General features: G+C 41.7%; 1 protein-coding gene across 2 annotated transcripts in view; it reads right to left on the minus strand.

The window, feature by feature from the left end:
- Positions 1–855: 855 nt before the first annotated feature.
- hspa12b (heat shock protein 12B) overlaps positions 856–22,525 on the minus strand; it is a 36,885-nt gene continuing 15,215 nt past the window's right edge. For both annotated transcript variants that reach the window (XM_041218295.1, XM_041218305.1), the window contains exons 8-13: positions 20,071–20,248; positions 14,768–14,854; positions 9,812–9,916; positions 4,160–4,418; positions 3,007–3,110; positions 856–2,372 (exon numbers count right to left, since the gene is read on the minus strand). In XM_041218295.1, the coding sequence (XP_041074229.1) occupies positions 1,729–2,372; positions 3,007–3,110; positions 4,160–4,418; positions 9,812–9,916; positions 14,768–14,854; positions 20,071–20,248 (1,377 nt within the window). In that variant the 3' untranslated portion in view covers positions 856–1,728. The remainder of the gene's footprint in view (positions 2,373–3,006; positions 3,111–4,159; positions 4,419–9,811; positions 9,917–14,767; positions 14,855–20,070; positions 20,249–22,525) is intronic.

Here is a 22,525-nt window from a genome sequence, read left to right on the forward strand (position 1 = left end):
CCAAAGTATCATCCCAACTGTATTTGGTGTTTAAAGAAATGTAATTTCTTACGGTAGAAATAACGGAAATGGTAATGAACTCTTCAGACGGAGGAGTGGGGGGCAAACAATCTATATTGCAAGCTCCATTTAGGCACAAACTAACCAATCAGAGCGTGCAGTGGGAAATCTGATGGGAAGTTTGAAAAGTATAAAGTCCACCATAGACTACAATTGTTCTCTCACGCTCTAGGATTTAAAAAAAAAAAAAAAAAAAAAAAAAACTACAAGACTGTGCCTGGAGCTCAGTGCTCTGCTTTAATCCACGATGATTGGAGTTCCTGGCACTCGGAGAAGCACAAGGTAGCTGCACGCTGAAATTTCATCGCTTTCTAGGCTAGGTAACAACACACTTAAATTTCTATTCAGATCTTGTGTGATTCCTTGCTGTAGTGTCAGTATGTACTAACATTTCATTGGTAAATTGTTTTAACCCTTTCAGGACCAAGCATTTTTCAGTGGGATGCTCCCCCAGGACCAGGTGTTTTTTGGCAGTAGTTGACTCTTTCTATAAAAAAAAAAAAAATCTTTTTTTACAGTAGCATCTTTTTTGCAAATTATAAAACATTGTGTCACATTTAGTTTACCCTGTAACTGAGGCCACATGTGCTGTGTGTCTGCTGTTTTCTGAACTCCAGTGGCGACTTCTGGGCAACTCCACATATAACCAGGTAAGTGGATTGTGTTTAATTTGATAGTTAAATCAGTGTTGCTGGGGTAACTATCCCTGCCTTGAACAATTCTAATTTAAGTTTTGTAAACTGTGCTGGGCTTTGCTGAATCGTATTTTATCGCATGAACAGCGATTAGCATATCTTTTAAAATACTGGGGGGGGGGGCTTGCCTGCACTTATACTGGCATATTAACTGTGCAAACATTTAGTTTAGCTTGTAACTGAGCCCACTTCAGTATGATTGTTAACACACCCACGGCCCTTAAAGGGTTAACCTCAGTTCTTCTTGTAATGCTTTAAATGTGATATTAAATGTGCAACTGTTTTCTAAGTAAAATAAAGGGATGGATCAGACTGCCCAAGAGGTACAGTACAAGTGCAGCACCTTAAATCTTTGATTTACAGAAACCATTACGTTAACACGTTTTTAGAAGTTAGTAAACACTTATAAACTAATTTTCAGTTTTATAGTTTTTTTTTATTATTATTATAAATATTGAGCATGAAAGCCATTGATTTCTATTACGGTTCTGTTCTAAAACTTTCTAGTTAGAATTTTGCTATGAAATAGAGCACTACAACTAGCAGGGTTTGCTTTGTTTGTACTGCCTTAACTGCACAGTGTCGCCTCAGGGCAACAAAATATATTAATGACGTGGATGGGTGGGGTGAAAAGGGGGGGAGGAGGGGGATAAACTACTGTTTTCAAACTGCCTAAATACAAAAAGTCATGCAGTAAAGGGTTAAACAAAACAATACAGTAAAGACCCCAAACTGATGTGTCTAGGACATGATTTTGTATGATATCTACAGGTATTTTAGTATTCCAAACTCCATAATCCTAGAGATGCCAGTGGCCTGGATCACTCTCCATCCACCTGAAGTGTATAGATGATTTTTACTTTCCTACATCGCCTCCTTTTATCCATGAAAACTAAAACACACCACTAAGAATAGGAAAACCTCTTTGAATAATTGAATCTCAGTTTGTTTCTCAGCAAAGTTTGGCTGGCTCTCAGTTGGAGAGGAAATCGATGGCTGCGCGGACGGACTTCGAAGTCACCATGTCGACAGCGGTCACCTTGATCTCTGTGTCTCCGAACTGCATGCTTGCACGGATCTCACGGCGACCCTTGTGCGGCAGGCTGGTCTCCTTGGCCTCAGGCAGGTCCAGGTTGATGGTACCGCACTTGCGCACGCCGGGGTCAGTGATGTAAACCACTTCGTCGCTGGAGCAGCAGTAGATGTTGATGATGATCCTGCGCTGGCCGGGCCTGGCTGGGGTGTAGCTCCTCTGGACCACCTCCCCGAGTGCCACGGACTGGTCCACAGCCACGAAGCGGTCAAGGATGTCCGTGCACCAGTCCCGGCCCTCCTTGACCAGCAGCTTGTCTCGGGGGTGCTTTCCCTCAACAAACTTGTTGAGTACTCCCACCCCGTAGGTCAGGGGGCAGCGGCGCACCCTTACGACAGTGGGATCCAGCCCGAACAGCACTGCCCCCTTCAGGATGGTCAGCCCTACATCCTGCGGGATGATGATGCGGCAGGTTCGTCCAAATGCAGATTGGACGGCATGCTGCAGCATAGATGACTCCGCAAAGCCACCCACCAGGAAGAGGAAACGCACCCTGCCCACCTCTGGCTTCTTCATCAGCCCATCTGCAGGGGGGAGAGGACACAGAGGAGAGATTTGGCTGTAAACATGCAAACCAGCTCTCTTTCAGAACAACAACTTCCAATAAAGCCAGTTTTGATCAATTAAATCAAGTTTGATGTTCATGACACTAAAGAAACCAAAAAAAAAAAACATCTGGAAATAAGTTAATATAAAATAAAATTAATCAAAACACTTTCAATAAGTCATGATGAGCTTTAAGTATGGTACCTTTTTGTCTCCTCACAAGATATCTCACATCTAAATAAATCTGACTATTTTTTTCAGGAGTGGAAGATACCCATTGCATAGAAAGGCATTTAGGTTTCTTATCTTGATCCTTGCCACAGTACATAGATAGGGATCTTAATGTTTGTTTGAAGAGTTTCAGTGAAGAACCAAAATCGAATCAATGCTAAATAAATACTATTCCAAAAAGTGAGCGCTGTATTACAGTATTTTGTTCGCTTCTCAAAAATAGACTCAAAAAAAAAAAAATCCTGTACATTAGAAAAGTTGACTTATAAATGCTGGACTGGTTTGTGCTACACAATGGAAGTCGTTCGTTATTATCACTACCACCACTGCACGGGGGGTCGTGACCTGTAGATGCAAGGAGGGTGTGAAAAGCCTGTGTACCGATGTGCTGGACGATCTGAGAGATGGTGGGCTGGAAGAGCTCATTCATGGCCTCAGACGTCATCCTCAGCATCCCCTGAGAGGACCACTTCACAAAGTTCACGCTAGAACAGACGGGAGACAGTGACATTGTTAAAAAATTAAGGGTCGTAACAGGCATTACAATTTAAGAACACAGGAACATTTACAAGAGAGGAGGCAATTTGGTCCATCATTACCAGTCTGTTTCCAAATGGCTGATTGATTGATTGATTGATCTCAAAACTTTGTCAAGTCAGGTTTTAAAGGATCCCAGTGACTCTGTACCAGCAATGTGGTTAGCTAGCCCATTCCATACCCTCACAGCACTGTGTAAAGTACCTACCCTCTCTTACCCTCTGTCATATCTATCTCCACTTTCCAGTTGTGTCATTGGGTCCTGGTTGCTGTATTGCGCTTACAATAATAACTTGGGTTAACTGTCTACTCTTATTTTAAGACTTCAATCAAGTCCACCCAATTCTCCTTTGTTATAGCCTAAAGTTCCTTCAACCTGTCTTCATAGTTCATTCCTTTTAAGCCCTGGGGATTCATCTGGTTGCTCTTTGCTGGACTCTCCTTGCATCACTAGACAGTGTTGGACAATTACAAAGCTGGAACAAAATTATAAAAACATACATTATTTCACAGAACCTGCTCAGCACTACCTTACCTAAGGTCTAGGGGACCAGCCAAATAATGTAAGAGATGTAAACATAATGATTAGTACCTGGCTGCCTTCAGTCAGTGTCCTTTAGTTATGCCCAGGTATGGAAGCAGTGAAGGTCTAGATCACAGCTTGGTCCAGATTTTATAAGACATCCGAGAGAACATCTTCTGTTACTACCCATGTTAATGGAGTTTATACTCAAGCTTGGTTCAGCCACCATTCTAAATTATCAAAAGTTCAATGATAGGAAGATGCAGAGCAGACACAAGATATTAAGATCTGACAATGTGCAAGAACTGAAGGAGGTTCTCCTTGTGCACTTTGGACCAAGGTGGGATCCAGACTGATTCCATGTCCGGGATGTCTTCAAACCTTAAACCTGAGCAGCCCAATACTAAACACAGAATACACAGTATTGCCCTTCCCAGGGGATAAGATACAGTAGCTGTGGTAAAGACATCGTACTTGCTCTTGCGCAGTGCGGTCTCCACGCTCTGCCCCCTGTGCCTCTTGTAGAAGTCGATGAAGGAGAAGGGCAGTGAGATGTTGAGCGCGCTGGCTCGCCCAGGCACTGCCGTCCTCTTCCTGGCCTCGAAGGCGATGGTCAGGTCCACCCAGGCTGCCGGCCGCTTCGCCTTGAAGCTCAAGATGAAGTCGGCCCCAAAGATCCGGCACAACATCTCCTCAAAAGCCAGGTCCACCCCCACCGCGCCGTACGGACCCCCTGAACGCACAGACACTTAGTAAGATGAAGGTGCATTTAGGCCCATGATGCAAGCTAAGCGCTCAAAAGTTACAGCAAGATGCCAATTCACTGGAAAAATCTCCATGATCCTCTGGTCCTACTTAACTGTAGGCAGGTTAGTTTCAGGAACAGGCACCATTTACACACAACCCTTTCTTGGCTCCTTCACTGGCTTCCAATTTTTTTTTATTCAGGGATACCAATATATTTAATGAGAAAGTAGTCCTGAGTAAAGTTCCCTATCTAGTACAAAATGTAACTATTATGTAATGGGTATTTATCCTAAAGGTTTTGATAACCTAAAGCTGCATGTCAGAAGCTGCGACACAGTCGTGCCTAACCCTGAGGGCATAAGTGTACTGCATACATAGACATCACCATCATTTTTCCTTTCATCCAACCTAAGTGGGAGAGACTACGAACAGATGAATATCAAGTTTCTTATCTGCTTATTCGCTTGTGTAGTTACACCAATTAATGTGCTTTATTGTTACGTGCTTATAGTAATTACTACTTGCACGTATTGTGCTCTCTTATAAAACTAACGTTGGTCAAGTTATTACTGCTTTGTTTGAGAAAATTTGTTTCTCTGTGCATTTTTCTGTTTTTTCCACAGAAATTCAAACTCAGCTGTTGGGTTTGCAGTCCTGCGTGTGACCGAGACGTGTGCTTCGGGCTAAACAGCTTGCAGTTTTCTCCCTCAGTGTCTCATTGCCACATTGGTTCTGCTTGCAGAATTACTGTGAAGACTGTTAGGGTACTAACAGTAGGTTTTCCTGTTTTCAGACTGTTGGATTAACCAAAAGCACTAGATGGACATCCCTATAGATCGCTTAAGTGGTAACTGTAGGTCCAGGCCTACCCCATTCCCGCCTGTACAAGTACTGTATAACGAACAAGGTTACCACTCCGATTCATTACGCAGTTGCTAGGCTTAGCTCTGTGTCCAGTCTGATTGCTTGAAGTCCTTCCTGCAGTGTTTTGTTACTGCCTTGGACCCTGCTTGCAGTATTATTGCGAAGGCTGACAGGAGGCTTTCCCCAGTCTTATTGCTATGTTGGTTTGCCTGAAGCTATATAGGTGGGCATCCCTATATATTGCTTCTGCGGTACCTGTGGGTCACAGACCTGTACCGAACAATGAATGAGATTACTATGCCAGGGTGCCCAAACTGTACAGTGCCGAGTGTATCACCGACCATACCGAAGGTACCGTATCGGGTGTACCACCACCGAGGGGTGAACCTACGGAGGAAGTTTTCATAACCGGCCTGCAGCTGAACAATGAGGAAACTTTAACAAGTTCTGCCACCAGGCACACAAGCAAAAGACTCGGGTTAATCCACAAGCCCATGGCCCCTTTTCTGGGAGTCACCTGGAGTATTGGTGTCAGTGCACCACAGACAACTGGATGTGCACTACTGTACAGACCGGCTATTCTCTGTTTTTCAAAAATGGTCCCCCTCCCTTTCAGGGCGTGATTACTACATTGGTCCTGGATGCACAAGACGCTTTGGTGTTGTCAAGAGGTGGCAGCCCTGCTACAATAGTGGGCTAATTGCACAGTACACCCTCTTTACCAGGTCAACCCGTTTTTGATGTTCAAGATGTTGACCATGCAACATTTGTTGCAGTCAGTAAGGCCAGGTGACTGGTTCACCACAGTGGACTTGAAAGACGCTTATTTTCCTATCCCTATAAGACCAGGACACAGGAGGTACCTGTGGTTTGCTTTCCAAGGAACAGCGTACGAGTTCCAGGTACTGCCATTCGGCCTCTCTCTAGCTCCCTGTGCCTTTTCAAAGTGCAAGGAGGCTATTCTGGCCCCATTGAGACTCGCAGGCATCAGAGTACTCAATTACCTGGACGACTGGCCCATTTGTGCTCAGTCTCTAGTGAGACCTCCACCGGTTGGGCCTGTCGGTGAGTCGTGCAAAGAACCAGCTCACACCCTAGCAGACAGCCTACTATTTCAGAGTGCGGAGAATAGCTGCTTGTCTGAAGCTTTTTCAGCTCAACAGAAAGCTCACAGTAGTGACGTTCCAGAGGCTTCTGGGCTTGATGGCAGCAGCTTCCCAGACCCTTCTTTCTGCATATGCTCCCTTTCCAAGCCTGGTTCAACAGTAGGGTTTTTCAGCCTGCATTGAACCACGGCCATCTACTGGCAGTATCTTTGCACTGTCTGGAGGTGTTTTCCTGGTGGACACAGCCTCAGCTGGGGTGCTGTTTGGAATGGCAGCGGTTACAGGAGGTTCAAGGGAGACGCATGTTTGTCCAGATGGACAACACTACAGTGATGGCTTATATAAACCACCAGGGTGGCCTCAGGTCTCCCAGTCTCCACTGAGTAGCCCATAAGCTGTTGCTTTGGGCGCATGATCACCTCCTCTCACTGCGAGCAGTACATCTGCCCTGGGTGATAAACTGGGTGTCAGATCTCCACTCAAGGGGAGTCCCCAGCACCTCAGAATGGAGGCTTCATCCAGAGGTGGTGACTCTCATTTGGGAACGGTTTGGGAGAGCACAGATACATCCTTGCCCCCCAGGAATCGACCCATTGTCCCCTCTGGTTTTCCATAACAGGAGCCAGGGACTCACTGGGAATAGATGCCTTTGGCACACCAGTGGCTCAGGCAGCTGCTGTATGCCTTTCCACTTCTTGCCATGCTGCCGCTGTGCCTGAAAAAGATCAGGCAGGACCGGACCAGGGCGCTATTAGTAGCCCCTTATTAGCCCAGGAGACTCTGGTTTTCCGCCTTCATGCAGCTCCTAATCGGCCAGCTGTGGAGTCTGCTCTGTCAGGCTTAGGGGACATTGTTGCATCCCAACCCATCGAGCCTGTGGCTCTGGGTCTGGCCCTTGAACGGCAATATTTGAGCTGTCTGGGGTTAATGGGGTCATTGACACCTTGCAGAATTCCAGAGCAGCGTCCGTGTGTTCCCAGTATGAGTACAAGTGGGGCGTGCCTAAGGGTTTTGACCCCACGACCTGTCCCATAGCAGTTATACTGCATTTTGCACAAGACCAATTTGATGAGGGGAAATCCCCTTCTATATTTAAAGGTCTATTTGGCAGCCATATTGGCTTGCCATATCAAAATTGATTCAGGTCTCCCCAGGAGCTCATATGCTGGTGTGGCAATTTTTAAAAGGAGCTCTGTGGCTTCGGCCACCTATGAAGGACATTGTGGTTCTTGAAGCGCTTATGAAGCCCTTGCATTCAGCTAAGCTGAAATACTTAAAATTGAAGGTGGCCTCCTTGCTTGCAATCACATCCGCTAAGCAGGTGGGTGAGAGCCAAGCATTTTCAATTGTGAAAGCGTGCATAATTTTTTCAGAAGCCAGGAAGAAAGTTACGTTTCCTGCTTTTTTTTCTCGGCATTCCACATCAACCAGTCTGTAGTATTGGAGGCTATCCATCTGCCTCTTTTTTCCAGTCTGACAAGGCACGGCAGCTCCATATTGCTCGGTGCGGGCACTAGAGTATTGTGTACAGAACGCAGTTGGAGGCAGTATGAACAATTTGTTGTCTGTTATGGGGCTAAGTTCCATGGTAAAGCCCTGTCTAAGCAGAGGCTGTCTAAATGGATTTAGGACACAATCAAGATTTCCTACGAGCGAGTCAACTTGTCCTCTCCAGAAAAGCTCCCTCCCCGTTCCACCAGGGGCATGGCAACTTTGTGGGCTTTATTCCAGGGTGCTGTCAGTGACATTTGCAGTGCAGTGCAGTGCAGTGGAGTGGGCCACCCATACTTTTAAGTGGTTCTATCAACTGAATATCATAGATCCACAAAACTCTGGCTTTGGAACAAGAGTATTAAGGACGACTTCAGGTTCAACACTTACAACATAAACATAGGAGGTGAGTTCTTCCTCAATGTTTTAGCCCTAGCTACTTGTACTGGGGTTCCTAATGTTAACGCGCAAGGTAGGCTTTGGCTTAGCCTTGTGGCATTCCAGTTGGTCTGCAATATTGCCTTGTGACAGCTTTGGTATGTTTACCCATTACGTGATGGTTACATTTCATACTTTATAGGGAACGTTAGGTTATTATCATAACCCTGGTTCCCTGAAATAGAAATGTAACCATTAACCTTCAAGGTCGCTGTGTCTGTGATTGCAGCAGTCGTGAAGGAAAAATGATGACGTCTGTGTCTGCAGTCCACTTATGCTCTCGGGGGCAGGCACGACTGCATCACAGGCTTTGACATGCAGCTGTCATATATCTTTTTTTAGGTTATCAGGCTCTTTTAAGATAAATACCTATTAGTAATGGTTACATTTCTATTTCAGGGAACCTGGGTTATGATAATAACCTGTTATCTGGCAACGAACTCCCCATGCCCAGTTGTACTGCTTCTTTAGAAAAAGAAACATTTTGGGGTATCATTCTACTTGTGAGATGTCTTGCTCATTAAAATATTTAGTATATTTTTAAGAAGAGATGATTATCTATTCAGGGATACCAAGATTTTTGGTAAGTAAAGGGTCTGAGTGAGAAATAATGGGAAATACAATCCCCACACCTTGTCTTGCTAGAAATCATTTGTTGTTGCCATAATTTGTGCTGGTACTGGGATTGCCTTGGAGTGATTTGTTTGTGTAAAAGTTTGTTGTTTGAAATAATTGTCATATTTCTGTAAACTGATTCCTAGGACTACTACTTATTTCCCTTTCCAGTCACTCCTCATCACCCACCTCCTTGAGATGGAACTGAAACCTTCATGGCACTGAATTCTTGCCACCGAGATAAAATTTGGAATACAACTGGGAACAGTAATTGGCTGGGAAATGACATGTGCTATTGGCCCTGTTGGTTTATTATACACCTAAATATTACACAATTGTAGAATAACCCTATATGATCCTATAGCAGGGGCATGCAACTGATCCTTCAGGTTTGAGAGGAACATACTAGGAGGTTGACCTGGTTCAACTTCATAATTAAAGACATGGTTTGAATACAGATCTGGACTTGAAGTTGCCTACCCCTTATCCTACAAGAGTCTCTTAGAGTTCTGTGTAACTTTATAGACACGTGTAATGTAATGGAGCAGGCACAGGGCATGTGAACATGCAATTAACTCTAGTTTCATGGATGAAACATTTTATGGACTGGCGTTGCCGCACAGGCATAGTGTAAAGATCTGTTAATCAATGCAGTAAGACCCTTATAAAAGTTTACCACACTTCCCATGTTATACTATGCATTTACCATAGTTTACCCTGGTTCGCCATGGTTTCTAATATGCTTTGCCATAGCTCTCTGTGCTTTCCGGTGCTTACCTGTATGTTTTTTACCATGCTTTCACTTACACTGTGCTAGGCTTTTACTATGGGAAACCTTTAGAAGGGTAGACTAAAGGAGGTGTACCTGATGCCTTGTACAGCTCCTTCAGGGTTCCTTGCGGCTGCTCAATCTGGTGGACTGTGAGGTCCACTGTCCCTCCACCACAGTCGGCCACAATGTACCGATCACCTGGCGAGAAAAAGGGTTAGGGAATGAGTTAGGGTACTGAGTGTAAATCTGCCTCCTGCAACTGAAGTGGTTATAGCTAATTTCATAAATAGTACCTGTCAATGCACTTCTGTTCATTGCTGTATATCCTATTTGGTCACACATTTGTTATTACATTTTTTAAAATTTAGAAAGTGTGTGTAAAAACTATAGAGTTTGAGAAGTTGCCCTGCTTTAACTTTGGGGGAAAAAAACAAACATGCATTATAAAATAGATACATAGATAGGAAACTTAACAGTGCACACAATGACTGAAGGGGATATAGGTTTCTCATGTGATGTTTTAAGACACAAGTTACAGCAAGCATGAAGTTTCATTTTAAAGCATGATACCTGGCACCCCTCTGGCTGAAGCAGTTCTCAGTTTTCTTGCCTTTCTGATAATGTGTTCCTGGTTGACTTCCTAGATCTTTTCATCTCAGAAGTTATAACTGTGCAAAGTCAGTAGTAGTTATTCTTTCAAGTCAAGCAGACAAACGTTTCGCCTAGTGCCTTCCTCAGTTCAAGTAGTTCCTCTTCACTTAATGTAGTTGCTTATGGGTTTTGATTGAGTGTTCTGAAGTTGAAGGTAATTCAGTCTAGACATCTGGTGGTATTAGTTAGAAGTAGTCTGTCCACCTCTGTGATTGAACTACATCTCCTTGCCTGTTCTTAATTACTGCAGGGTCTGCTCAGCTTTCAACCCTGACTGATGCTCCGAGACCTATAAAAACCCTGGCGTCTCCATAAAACTGCAGTGCATGCTATTAAGTTTATGAGAAAAACTCAGTGGCCTGCCCTTTACAGAGTCACAGCACCATTCTGGCACTTAATAAACTGAGGGTTGGGTATTCCCTCCCTCAAGAAAAAAACCTGCAGCACTTTAAAACTTACTGAACCAGGAAAAAAGCTTGCTTGCACTGGATTATTGACTTCATACTAAAGAGTAGGGAGCTTCCATTTGTTTTGTTACCTTGCCTGTTTATGAAGTTTACATTCAGAGTGCTTCCATTTGTGTCAAGATGCTTTGATAACACAGTGTAAGTAGTAGTTTTTCGAGATTTACGATTATACTGTAAATACAGTATAATTGTAAATCTCGAAAAACTACTCGCTTCTAAATGTTTTGTAGTTATTTTTGTATTACTTTAGTATAAATACATGTTAATTTGGATTCATATGTTGTTTTTTTCTGACTTTGTGAACAAAAAGACACACACTTGCCCGTTTTCCCATTGGAAATAGTGATATTTTGAAATATCACTGTCCTGGTCACAAGAGCAAAGTTTGTGGGGAATAATAGCCATTTTCTATACTTTTGAGACATAAGCAATTAGGAAATAACACTTACTACCCAGGAACAAAAATTGTGTTACATAGTGTAATTAACTGATTTGAAATGTCTGTATTTCAATAAGCACCAGCTGGTGCACAGCTGTACATTGCCAGCCCAACTAAAGGAAACTAGATGACACTGGCCCTTAATTTTATAAAGACACTTTGGCTGATCTGGCAGAGGTTACAGATTTTTCTGGTCAAGGTCCCTTTCTCACTTTAGGTTGACCTTTGCAAGGTCACAGGTCAAAGGGGAATTAAAAGAAAAAAAAACATTTCTGAACTCAGCGTGTCTAAAACCCCCAGATGAATTGTTCTAGGAAAATCTGAGACGGGCGGGCATCGGCATTGGTTGAGTTGGCATGGAATGACCCTTTATTATATGTCCAAAACAATTTTTTCAGCTATATTCAATAGTTCAAGTATGAAAGGATTAAAAGGTAAGGGGATGCTATTTCAAGACAAATAAGTATTTTAAAACCATCTGTGACCATTTCTGTTGGAGCCTAAATGAAACATGAACATAAGAACATAAGAAAGTTTGCAAACGAGAGGAGGCCATTCGGCCCATCTTGCTCGTTTGGTTGTTAGTAGCTTATTGATCCCAAAATCTCATCAAGCAGCTTCTTGAAGGATCCCAGGGTGTCAGCTTCAACAACATTACTGGGGAGTTGATTCCAGACCCTCACAATTCTCTGTGTAAAAAAGTGCCTCCTATTTTCTGTTCTGAATGCCCCTTTGTCTAAACTCCATTTGTGACTCCTGGTCCTTGTTTCTTTTTTCAGGCTGAAAAAGTCCCTTGGGTCGACACTGTTAAAGCAATACATTAAATATCGCAGAACCTTACTGAAATATAAAGAACGCAGTTTTCCAAATTCTGTGTTTCCTCAACCCGCAATAACAGCCCTGCAGTGACTCGGAGCAGGACTGCATGATGCAGCTACGATAATAGTTTGCGAGACAAGGTCTGGAAACAGCCCAGCATTTACTGCCAGTGCCTTGCCAACTGTATTGCTCTTTTTAGTTATACAAACAGAAAAAAATATAAAGAATGTTTTATTTCTTAGAAATTAAACAACAAACTAGTACTCATAAACCGCTTTAGCCTCTTGCTACTGTGTTCCTTGGTAACCATTTTATTTATTTTAAATTTTATTTTTGCAATTCTATCAAATTCCTCAGACTGAGTTGAACAAGCTGTTCCCTTCCTTGCAATCAACCGTTTTTTGGGTTTTTTTTTTTTTAGCAGGAAACCATGTATTTGCACACAACACACGTTGATTGAAACTCTGCTGTAATCAGACACATGTGTCTGAAACAGCAGTCCCAGAATGGAAAGGGTTTTAACATCTTACAGAACTGACCTGGGAGATGCAGGCCAGGGGAACTGTCCATTAGAGTTATTCAGGCTTTTAGATCGCTGTAGGGAACTGGAACTCTGGGAGTTATTCTTGGATGGCTTTGAGGCTTGTCAAGGGGTTTTGGGGGGCACATTACCCTTTTGGAATACATTTTAATTGGAAACAGAAAGAGGTTCACTCAAGTTACAATGGCAGGGCTAGCTTAAAACAAAACAACTGCAGGGTAGTCAGATGTAATTAACTTGGCTTTTTTGTCTAGTTTCCTTTCTCCCAAACTTCTCTTTACCTTCTGCTGTCTGATTGCATCTGAACTTTGTATGTATGCATGGATGTGAATCCTGACCCCTGTGACTGCAATAGGTAAATAATTATCTGTTCTTTGCATTATTATAAGTTATAGCATGTATACTGGTTTGTGAGATGCTTGATTCCAAAGTTGCTCCAAATCCTTGAGGACATCATCAATTTTGTACTTTGTACTAGACAATGCACAGTTAAGGTCAGGTATTGTATAGAGTACATTATGCAGTCAGCAGCCTTTTAAGTAAGCGAAATTAAATAAAATGAATTGCACATGTTAGAATGGTGTTTACAGTACCCATGTATGTGCATAGAGTATGTAAGTATGTAGCACACACGTTTGTCTCTGTTTCAGTTATAATGAGCCAAGGAAAGACCTGCCAACAGCTGAATAGCTAATTTATATCATAATTAATAAGTTAACTAAAACAAACTATAGTCACATATGTTCTGGTATAGAGACATACACAGACAGGGAAGCTCCCATACCTCCAGATCATCTGAACCATCAGTGTATCAATCTGAGGGCTCTCTTCAGGGATGAGGTAATCAGATCAATTGTCTATCTCGGTTAACACTAGTGGCACGTATTATATCTAAACAATAACGTTCAATGTAGAATGTAATGTGGGTATTTGGAACTAATAAATGGAAAACATTGTTAAAATTTGAAACATGGTCTGGTCTCATACTTGCAGCATAAAAAAGCAGTTAATTCATAAAGCGTACATTATGACTATCAGCTGTTCTGGAGATCAGCCTTCACTGAAGGATTTAGTGGCTGCTAATCACAGAGGAACAGCCAGTGTCACCCTGAATTGTGGGAATAACAAGGGAGCACTGTACAGTAGTTTTGGAATATATTCAGCAATATATAAGGTTAGAGAAAACATTGGGCGAAGTTCCTAAAGAGCTGGGAGAGTGGAGGGAGGAGATGAGGGTGCATTGGAAGGGACGGAGAAGGAGGTGGGTGGAGAGGAGAAGGGTGGTGGCAGGAAACATCTGCAATAAAAAGTCAGAGGTTGTCCAAACGAAGACAGACTAATGTGTCTGTGAGTCATGTACTCGAGGGATACCAGGAGGACTGGTACACTGCAATGCCTCTGCTGTGATGAAACACTTTTATACAGATCATTCCAGAAGGCGAGGTGGGGCTTTGTTCTGTCAGCTATAGAAAGCACACTTCAGTTTTTTTGTATGTGTATACAGGCAAGGGCATACCAGCGGACATGGGACTGGTAGAGAATGGTGCATGGATGAGAAAGTAACAGGGTGGTGGCTGGACACGAACTGGCACCCAAGCACACTGCAAGTGAGCATCTTGTCACTGTACAAACAGACAGCCTACACAATGGTTCGTAATCCTTAACCCAGTGCATCCCACGACACTACTGTTACAAGGGCATGCTGGATAGAGGGAGTCTTGCTGTACCATTTGGCACATCAGTGCTCCTGTTCTAGTGGCTGGCTCATCTCAAGTCAGTATTAAAGGATCCAAGTGATTCAGCATCAACAACATGAGCAGGTAGCCCACTCTATGTGAAGATGGGTCTTTTACCCTCTGTCCGAAGTCTGTCTCTATTTAATTTTAAACTATGTCCTCTGGTCCTGGTTTCTAACAAGTGTGGACTTGTCAGTGCATTATATAACCTCATCATAGCCTCCTTTTATTTGTACATTTTCTTTGTCAAGTCTATGCAACATCACAGCCTTTTCTCTTGGTGCGTTTGATCTAGTGCCTTACCACCCATTTGGTTTTTCAAACCTACATTTTTGTAAGTGCCACGTAACACTTCAGATTTGTAAATGTTAAATTCCATTTGCCACATTTCCGTACCAGTCTGCATCTCGGACCACAGTTCCCCAGTCCCACTCTCCACCAGAAAGGTCCTGCTGTGCCTGGATCTGCGGAGCTGCTCCCTTGCTGCGAAGGAGAGGAGACGGAGAAATTCAGGATTTAAAACCACTTAAAAACACATTAAGGGATGCACACCCCTCTCTTACTTGACCCTTTTCCATCATCAACAGAACAATGACTAGCATGAACAGGTCTACCTCACACTCATGCCTCATTTGCACTGTGGGCCGGGGGGAGGCCACTGGCTCTGGCCAGCCTTGGCCAAGGGAAACACATGTCAGTGCTATTTCCAAATGCATGGCCAACCTCGGAAGTTCTTGTCGTGCGTCAAGAGGTCATTGGGAGATTGTGGAATAGTATTGTACTGTGTTTTAAAGAAATCTGTAGCAATACTATGTTCAGCAAAAAAAACTCCCAGACTATGGATGCTGCAACTGAAAGAACGTTCATTGCTATTTCAATTTTTCGCTCTACATACAATTCTCACACATGTGTATATTCTACACAGCGGCCATTATCTTTCTGTTTTTCAAAGTCAGATCAGATCATTTCTTTGTTCTCCCACATGTGTCTTTTTTGGCCAAACTCCTCTCAACAGCCATTGCAGAAGTGAACAAATCTTGTAAAGTTTAGCTGAGGGGTCAGCAACCCCCAGCACACGTGTCAGAGTGCGGCACGCGAAGCCCTTTTGCTCGGCACGCCAAGTACTTTTGAAACTCGTAAACTCAGACTCAAAACTTTTTTTCGAGCTGTCTGATGTCACAAAAATGTGCCCGATTAATCTTAATAAATAAAACTAACGTAACACTGACAAGAAAAGGGAACGAGTCAGTCCAAAATCAAACTGGGTTATCCCTACTCAAACGCTTCATTGCACTCCTGTTCAGATAGATATGTGTGTTTTGCAGATCATTTTCTCCGCATCTCTAACAAGTGACAGGGTGATGCATGCCTAAAGCAGCTAATCATCTGCTGTTATTTGTGTTGAACTTTAACCTCGGGAAGTGATTCATTGTATTAAATTAAATCATATTTAATAGTATTACAAAGGTTTAATAAAAAATATGAATAGTTTCCATAATAAAAAGTGACAAATGTTGTTTATGCAAATATTTATAGAATATTTGCATAAATCCCCACTCGAACTCTTAGGAATAGTAGTCTATTCATCTGTTGGCTTCTTATCCAGCACATGCCATAGTTCCTTGTTGCCAGATGAATGACTGGGCTCTTCGCACGGTTCCAAATTATGCATCATTCCTTCTATGCTACAGGTTATATTCTGTCATAAGACAAAAAGTAGCTAATAAACCAAACCAGAAAACAATTAAAAATAAACTCTATAGCATTACAGTGAAAAATATATCCTGAATAAAAAATAAGATTGTCTATAAAACAGGAAGGGGCAGTTAAAGTAATGCTGAAAAAAAAGTTTAATAAAAATGAAACAATACAGAATACTTCTCTAGTGCTATGATGTCATAGCCCCTCCTCACACAATGGCTAACTTCCACCCATGGGAACATTTCACAACCCCACACAAGAGGAAGAGAAACTGTACACACACAGGACTGCAATACCATTATTAATAATGTTCCTGGAACCTCTTCAGGCAAGATGACTGTGGGAAAATACACAGAGAAGAGTCTTACAAGGACTTGCATCAGACTTTGAATTAATTGTCGACTCAGATAGACTGGGGTCTATCTAATGCATTGCTGTCTAAACAGAAGTGCTACACAGATCAGAATAAGAGGCAGAGGCTTGCATTTGTCATTTGTCATTTGTCTGTAATCCATTAAGCTGCTTTTTGTGGGGAGAATTTATAAATGTTGTCTTTGACCAACAATTCTGTAAAAATCAAGAGTAAACTTATAACCTTCCCTAAAACAGTTAATTGATCATAACAATCCACGTTAACAAAACATTAAGGGATGTTCTAAGGAATGTTTTAATGAATTCAAATCAATCCTACCCCCCCCAACAATTTTAGAGGGAGTTTCTTCAATTTTTTTTTTCTCTCGCCATTTTCCTGTTTATCCTAAAGGGCGTGTAACACAAAGAAACTTTCATGCAACTTTAAGCCTAGTAGCTCAAAATAAGATTTCTGTGAATAGACCACAAATTGATTCTGCATTTTTAGGGTTATAGTGAACCACTGCTGCTAGTACTTTGTAACTTTGGTATAAAATTGTAACTTGACTCAGAGGATTTCATTGTAAAGGTTTTGCTCCAGCCACTACAAATTGACTGCCGGTGGACAACAACAGCGAGAAAAAAATTACATTTCTATAGTGGCTTTCATCACAGGGATCCCAAAGCGCTTCACACAATATATATAAATATTAAATTAAAAACAACAGTCTGACACCAAATTTAAAAAGAGATGCAAAAAAATGTGATTAGAAAACTAGGATAAAAAGCCAGTTTGTAAAAACTGAATAATTAAAAAGAGGAGTCGAAAGAACATGAATAAAACTAGAACAAATAAATAAATAAAATTAGAATAATAATGCATTTAAGCTTATAGTGAAAAACTGTCACTGGTATGTCTTGGGTATTAAATTGCAATTTGACTCAGTGGACTTCATTATAAAGGGTTCGTCGAGGTTATGGACTGTGGACATTAATGCATTTAGCCTGGGCATTGTTTCCTGTACACATTATAAAAAAGAGCCGCTGAGGAATTAGTTGTAATCTTCTTTGTAATGCCTTTAATCCATCCCTAATGTACAAGAAGTGTAAATCCAAAATGACATGTGGCTTTAATACAAGGCTTATGGGAACTGTTTCATCTAATTATTTTCTTATTATTTTTGTAAGAACTCTGTCACCCCCTCCCGCCTTCAGTCTTCTCAGGAAATCAGCAGTGGTTTGCATGTTAGTCAGACTGATCTGCTTGAAAGACTGAAAGTGGACAGAGGCACATCAGTACTTCTGCAGTGCAGAATGTAAAACAAACAAAAAAATAAATTAAAAATGTAAACCCACCTGTAGCAGGATGGCTTGTGGCTGATGTCAGACCAGGAAATCAATGGATCAACAAAACAGGCAAGACGCATATGAGCTTGTTCTTTATTAAATCAAATGGCTGAAACAGATACAAAACCAAAACGGCACAATGGCCAAAACAAACACAGAACAAAACAGTGAACCAAAACAAACAAGTATCATGTGGTTTAAAATCCAGCATGGGTAGCAGTTGTTTATCTATTCTTTTTAGTTTCTCTTTCACTCACGTTCCACCTCCTTACACCCAACCTTGAGTGAGCAAAAGCTGCTTTTTTCTTATATTGTGTCTGAGGGATTAACTGGCTATCGATTACCTAGTTTATCCCTCATACGCATGGTCAGCAGCCAGTTTGATAATCATTCATTTTTGACCACGTATTCTCACGATTTTACCTGGATAGAGCATTTAACCCCATCCAGGCTGTAAAACAATAAAACAGTGTTCAAAATAAACGCAAAACAGTACATTTAAATGATATGAATATAAATAAACACAAGTGGGGGTATCCCGTCACACCATCTTATTTATATCAATGAATGGTCACAGTAGTGTATTGTTTTCCTCTTTGCAGAAAATAACCACATAAGCACTGTGCAAACTGTTAATTACAAATCACTTTTTGGTGGTTGGCCCCTCACTTGACAAAGGTAAGCTGGAGAAGCGAGCTGGAACAAGTAGAAGGACAGTGTGTCGACTGGCGAAGTGTAATCATTCCCGAGGTTACCAAGTTATGGTGCTCGATTATTGAATTTATGAAACGCTTTGGACATCAGTGTTAACGATTCTTTCTCTGTGAAAGGACAGGATTTAGGTTGAAGTAGGTGGTGCTGCAGAGCTATGGGCTTTAGTAACAAAATTATGATATGCTGAGTCTGAACTGAACCATGGCCTAGCTCAGCTGAGATGCAGGTTTCATCCTGGGCTGTAGTAATGTATATTTTTAAATCACTTGATGTGTCATACAACAGCACCTATATTTACAACTTCTCCGATTTGTTCTGTAGATGTCTTTCATTACAAATGCATTCCGTTAAAATCTAAACTTTGATCATAAAAACAGGATCAGGAAGTTCAGTTACATGCAGCAGCCAAAGTTGCATCTAACCTCAATTCACTGCCATCTGGCTCTTTCAAAGCCATTTTCCAATATTGCTTTTATTTGCTTTTATTACTCTTAAATTACATTTGTCAGCCATGACAAATAAGCAAATAAGTAGGCTGAAGTCAAGACAAATATGAAAATGTTATTGAAGAACCGCCAACAATCTACGGGGCTAGTGCCACATAAGCTGCAGAGTTTACGGCATCCCAACACTGGGACAGAATGGAAAGCAATCGTTAATACAGTATGATAATCCATCAGCTGCACACAAGTGTGGCGAGGTGCCCCCGCCCTTGTGCGTATTTTGTGTTTTGTGTTGTGTATATGTGTTGTGGAGCACAGAGTGTGGGTTATGCAGCATGGGTGATTTTAAATGTATAGGCCTATTTGTATTTAGGGAGATTGCACAATCACCTCATGTGTAGAGTACAGTGTGTATTTGTATGTGGGAATGGGAATTGCACATTTGGTTCACGTGCAGACTGTGCTGGGATTCAATTAAATGATTAATTAGCAATAGAGTCCCGGCACAGCTGTAGATAAAAGCAGTACAGAGTTCTCACTCAGGGTTGGTGTGTTCAGAGGTGAAACGAGAGTCAAGAGGTAAAGTGACACTAAAAGAGAAAGCAATTGCTGCACATGCTAGTTTTAGACTAGCACGATACATGTTCATTCCACATGTGTTTGTCTTGGCCATTGTGCCGTTTTGTGAAGCGTTTTGTTTTGTTAAATCTTTTGATTTATAATAAACCGGCGCAACAGCACATTCACTCACAATACTGTACTTCCTGGTCTGACGTCACCACAGAGCCTAACAGTGACATAAGCCACTCATTCCTGTGATTAAGGAGTTCTTGCACTTTCCGTGAACATATGGAGTGATGAACCAGGTGGACCTGCATGGGCCTGACCAAAGCCCCTACCTGAACCCAACTGGACCACTGTTAGATGAGCTGGAACATTTCAGATCTCAATGCACTCAAAACCTAGCAGCTTGCACCTGGCAATACCTCCCCATGATACAAAAGAAGGTGGGTTAATACATAGATTCAAACTTTTTAAGTCAATAGCAGACAATGGGCTAGATTCTTAAAGCTATTGTCTCCAAATCTTCATTCAAGCAATTTTTTTTATAGATAAAGTACTATGGATGACACATGACCTCACCCTGTCTGAAGCTGGAACCAATGGGGACGGGGCTGTCTTGTTCAAAGCCGTTGGCCATTGGCCGTCCACTTAGGTCAATCACTTGGTGGAGGCGGAGCTTCCTGCAGTAGATGGAGGCAGCTTCCGGCTCTAGAGCAATCAGTAACTGCTCAGGATTCTCTGGAGAGATTAGACCAGCCTGGAAACAACAGAGAACAAGCATGTAGGAGGAGGGGGCTCTAGATAACACAATAATCAAACATCAACAGCGAGGGGTATTTCTGAAAAACAGGGCTGTATTTTTTTCATGGCATTCTATGACCTAATATAGGTATTTCAAGCTATTTCACAATTAAACATAACAGCACATATGCATAAAACTTACCATCTCCTTTATGGTACCAGTAATAGTGTTAAACATGACAGTATTTCATCATGTGATGCATAAACGCTATTTACCATCAAAAAACTTCACTTATAGAGATGTTAGAATAACGTGCCCTTAGAGTCCAATTTTCTCATTAACATATTATTAGTCTGATTCATAAATATGTATTGTGCTGTTAATTGACCCTTACAGGCATCATAATTAACACGTCTCAGACCAGTTGAAGAATGAGCTGCATAATTTCCTACCAAAATTTCAGCGTTTAGGAACATGTATTTAAGCCAATAGTAATAATAAAAAGTCTATGTTTAATTATCCAGTATCCAAGTATTTTTTAACTGTAACACATACATTATATTGCATTGTTAACTCGTCTGAACAGGATAGGCTACTTACTGGTTGGAAAACATATAAATCACGTTTGTAGCCTATTCGATGCTCTAGAAAATGCCAGGCTTATCGGATCAATATATGATCTACCTTTTACAGTACCAACTGCATTAACCCAATCAGCTATCACATGCCATATTTTAACAATAAAGTATAAAAGTTAGTGTTTAGTCGCAAATCCCTTGCATGTAATAACAGCAGAGAGTCTGCGACCCATTGACATCACAAAACTCTTGGTATCGTCCTTTGAGATGCTTTGCCAAGCCTTTACTGCAGCCATTTTCAGCTGTTGCTTGTTTTGGGGAGTTTCTGACTTCAGACTCTTCATCAAGTGAAATACATGTTCAATAGGATTTAAATCTGGAGATTGACTTGGCCAGTCTAAAACTTTCCTCTTTTTTCCCCTGATGAACTCCTTGGTTGCTTTGGCAGTGTGTTTTGGGTCATTATCCTGTTGCATTGTGAAGCGCCACCCAATGAGTCTGGTGGCATTTCCTTGCACATCGGTAGCCAAGATGCTTCTGTACACTTCTGAAGTCATTCTGCTGCTGCCATCATTCGTTACATCATCAATAAAGATGAGTGAGCCTGTTCCAGAAGCAGCCATGCCATGAAACTACCTCCACCATGCTTCACAGATGAGGTGGTATTCTTTGGATCATCTGCAGTTCCTTTTTTTTCTCCTCACTTTTGTCTTCCCATTACTTTGATAAAGGTTAGTCTTAATCTCATCTGTCCATAAACTCTGTTCCAGAACTGTACTGGCTCATCTCTGTACTTTTTAGAAATTTTTTAGCCTTTCTGTTTTTGGTACTAATCAGAGGCTTGGATCTTGCAGTGTAGTCTTTGTAATTCTGCTGCTGAAGTCTGTGAACAGTAGATTGTGACACTTTCACCTGAGCATTCTGGAGGTTGTTGGTGATTTCGCTGACACTTGTTTGAGGGTTTTTTTTCGCAGCTCTGGTCATTGTTCTGTCATCAACTGCTGTTGTTTTCCTTGGCCGACCTGGTCGTTGCCGATTGCTAAAGACACCAGTGGCTTCTTTCTTTTTCTGGACATTCCAAACTGTTGATTTGGCTCCGCCCAACTTTTGTGTTATGGGTCTAATTGAGTTCCTCTTTTCTTTTAGCTTCCAAATTGCTTGCTTTACTTTCATAGACAGCTCCCTAGTCTTCATGTTGGATTATGCCTACTGACACCAAACACAGACTCCAAAGGCAAAAGCAAGGGATAGAACTGAGACTACACATTCACAGCTCTTTTATGTGTGAACAATCAATGCAACAGGAAACACCTGATCAATTAGAAACACCTGTGAGACAAATGTCTCAATACTTATGCTCACATAAAATGGGGGGGATGGAACTCTGAAAGCGCTGTTATTCCTAGTTGGTAAAACATATTTGTGTTGAACCAGCCAAAAAGGAAAGGTGACATTCTGTACTTTTGCTTCATATTAATCTTTGAATCATATTTTAATATTGCTTGAGTGTACAGCAAAAATAGCAAGCTCTATTAAAGTTAGTAGCTCATGTAGCACACAGACCCTATTCTTGAGGTCATGATTGCATTTGAATAAAGAGTAAGGACTGCAGCCAAACGGATTTTGGTAACTTTACCAGAATTTGCCAATGAATTTGATTTTTTTTCACCATCAGTGGGAATGTTAGGGCTTATTAAATATTATACCAAGCACT

The sequence above is a fragment of the Polyodon spathula genome, chromosome 2 (genome assembly GCF_017654505.1).
Source record: "Polyodon spathula isolate WHYD16114869_AA chromosome 2, ASM1765450v1, whole genome shotgun sequence".
Lineage (NCBI taxonomy): Eukaryota > Metazoa > Chordata > Actinopteri > Acipenseriformes > Polyodontidae > Polyodon > Polyodon spathula.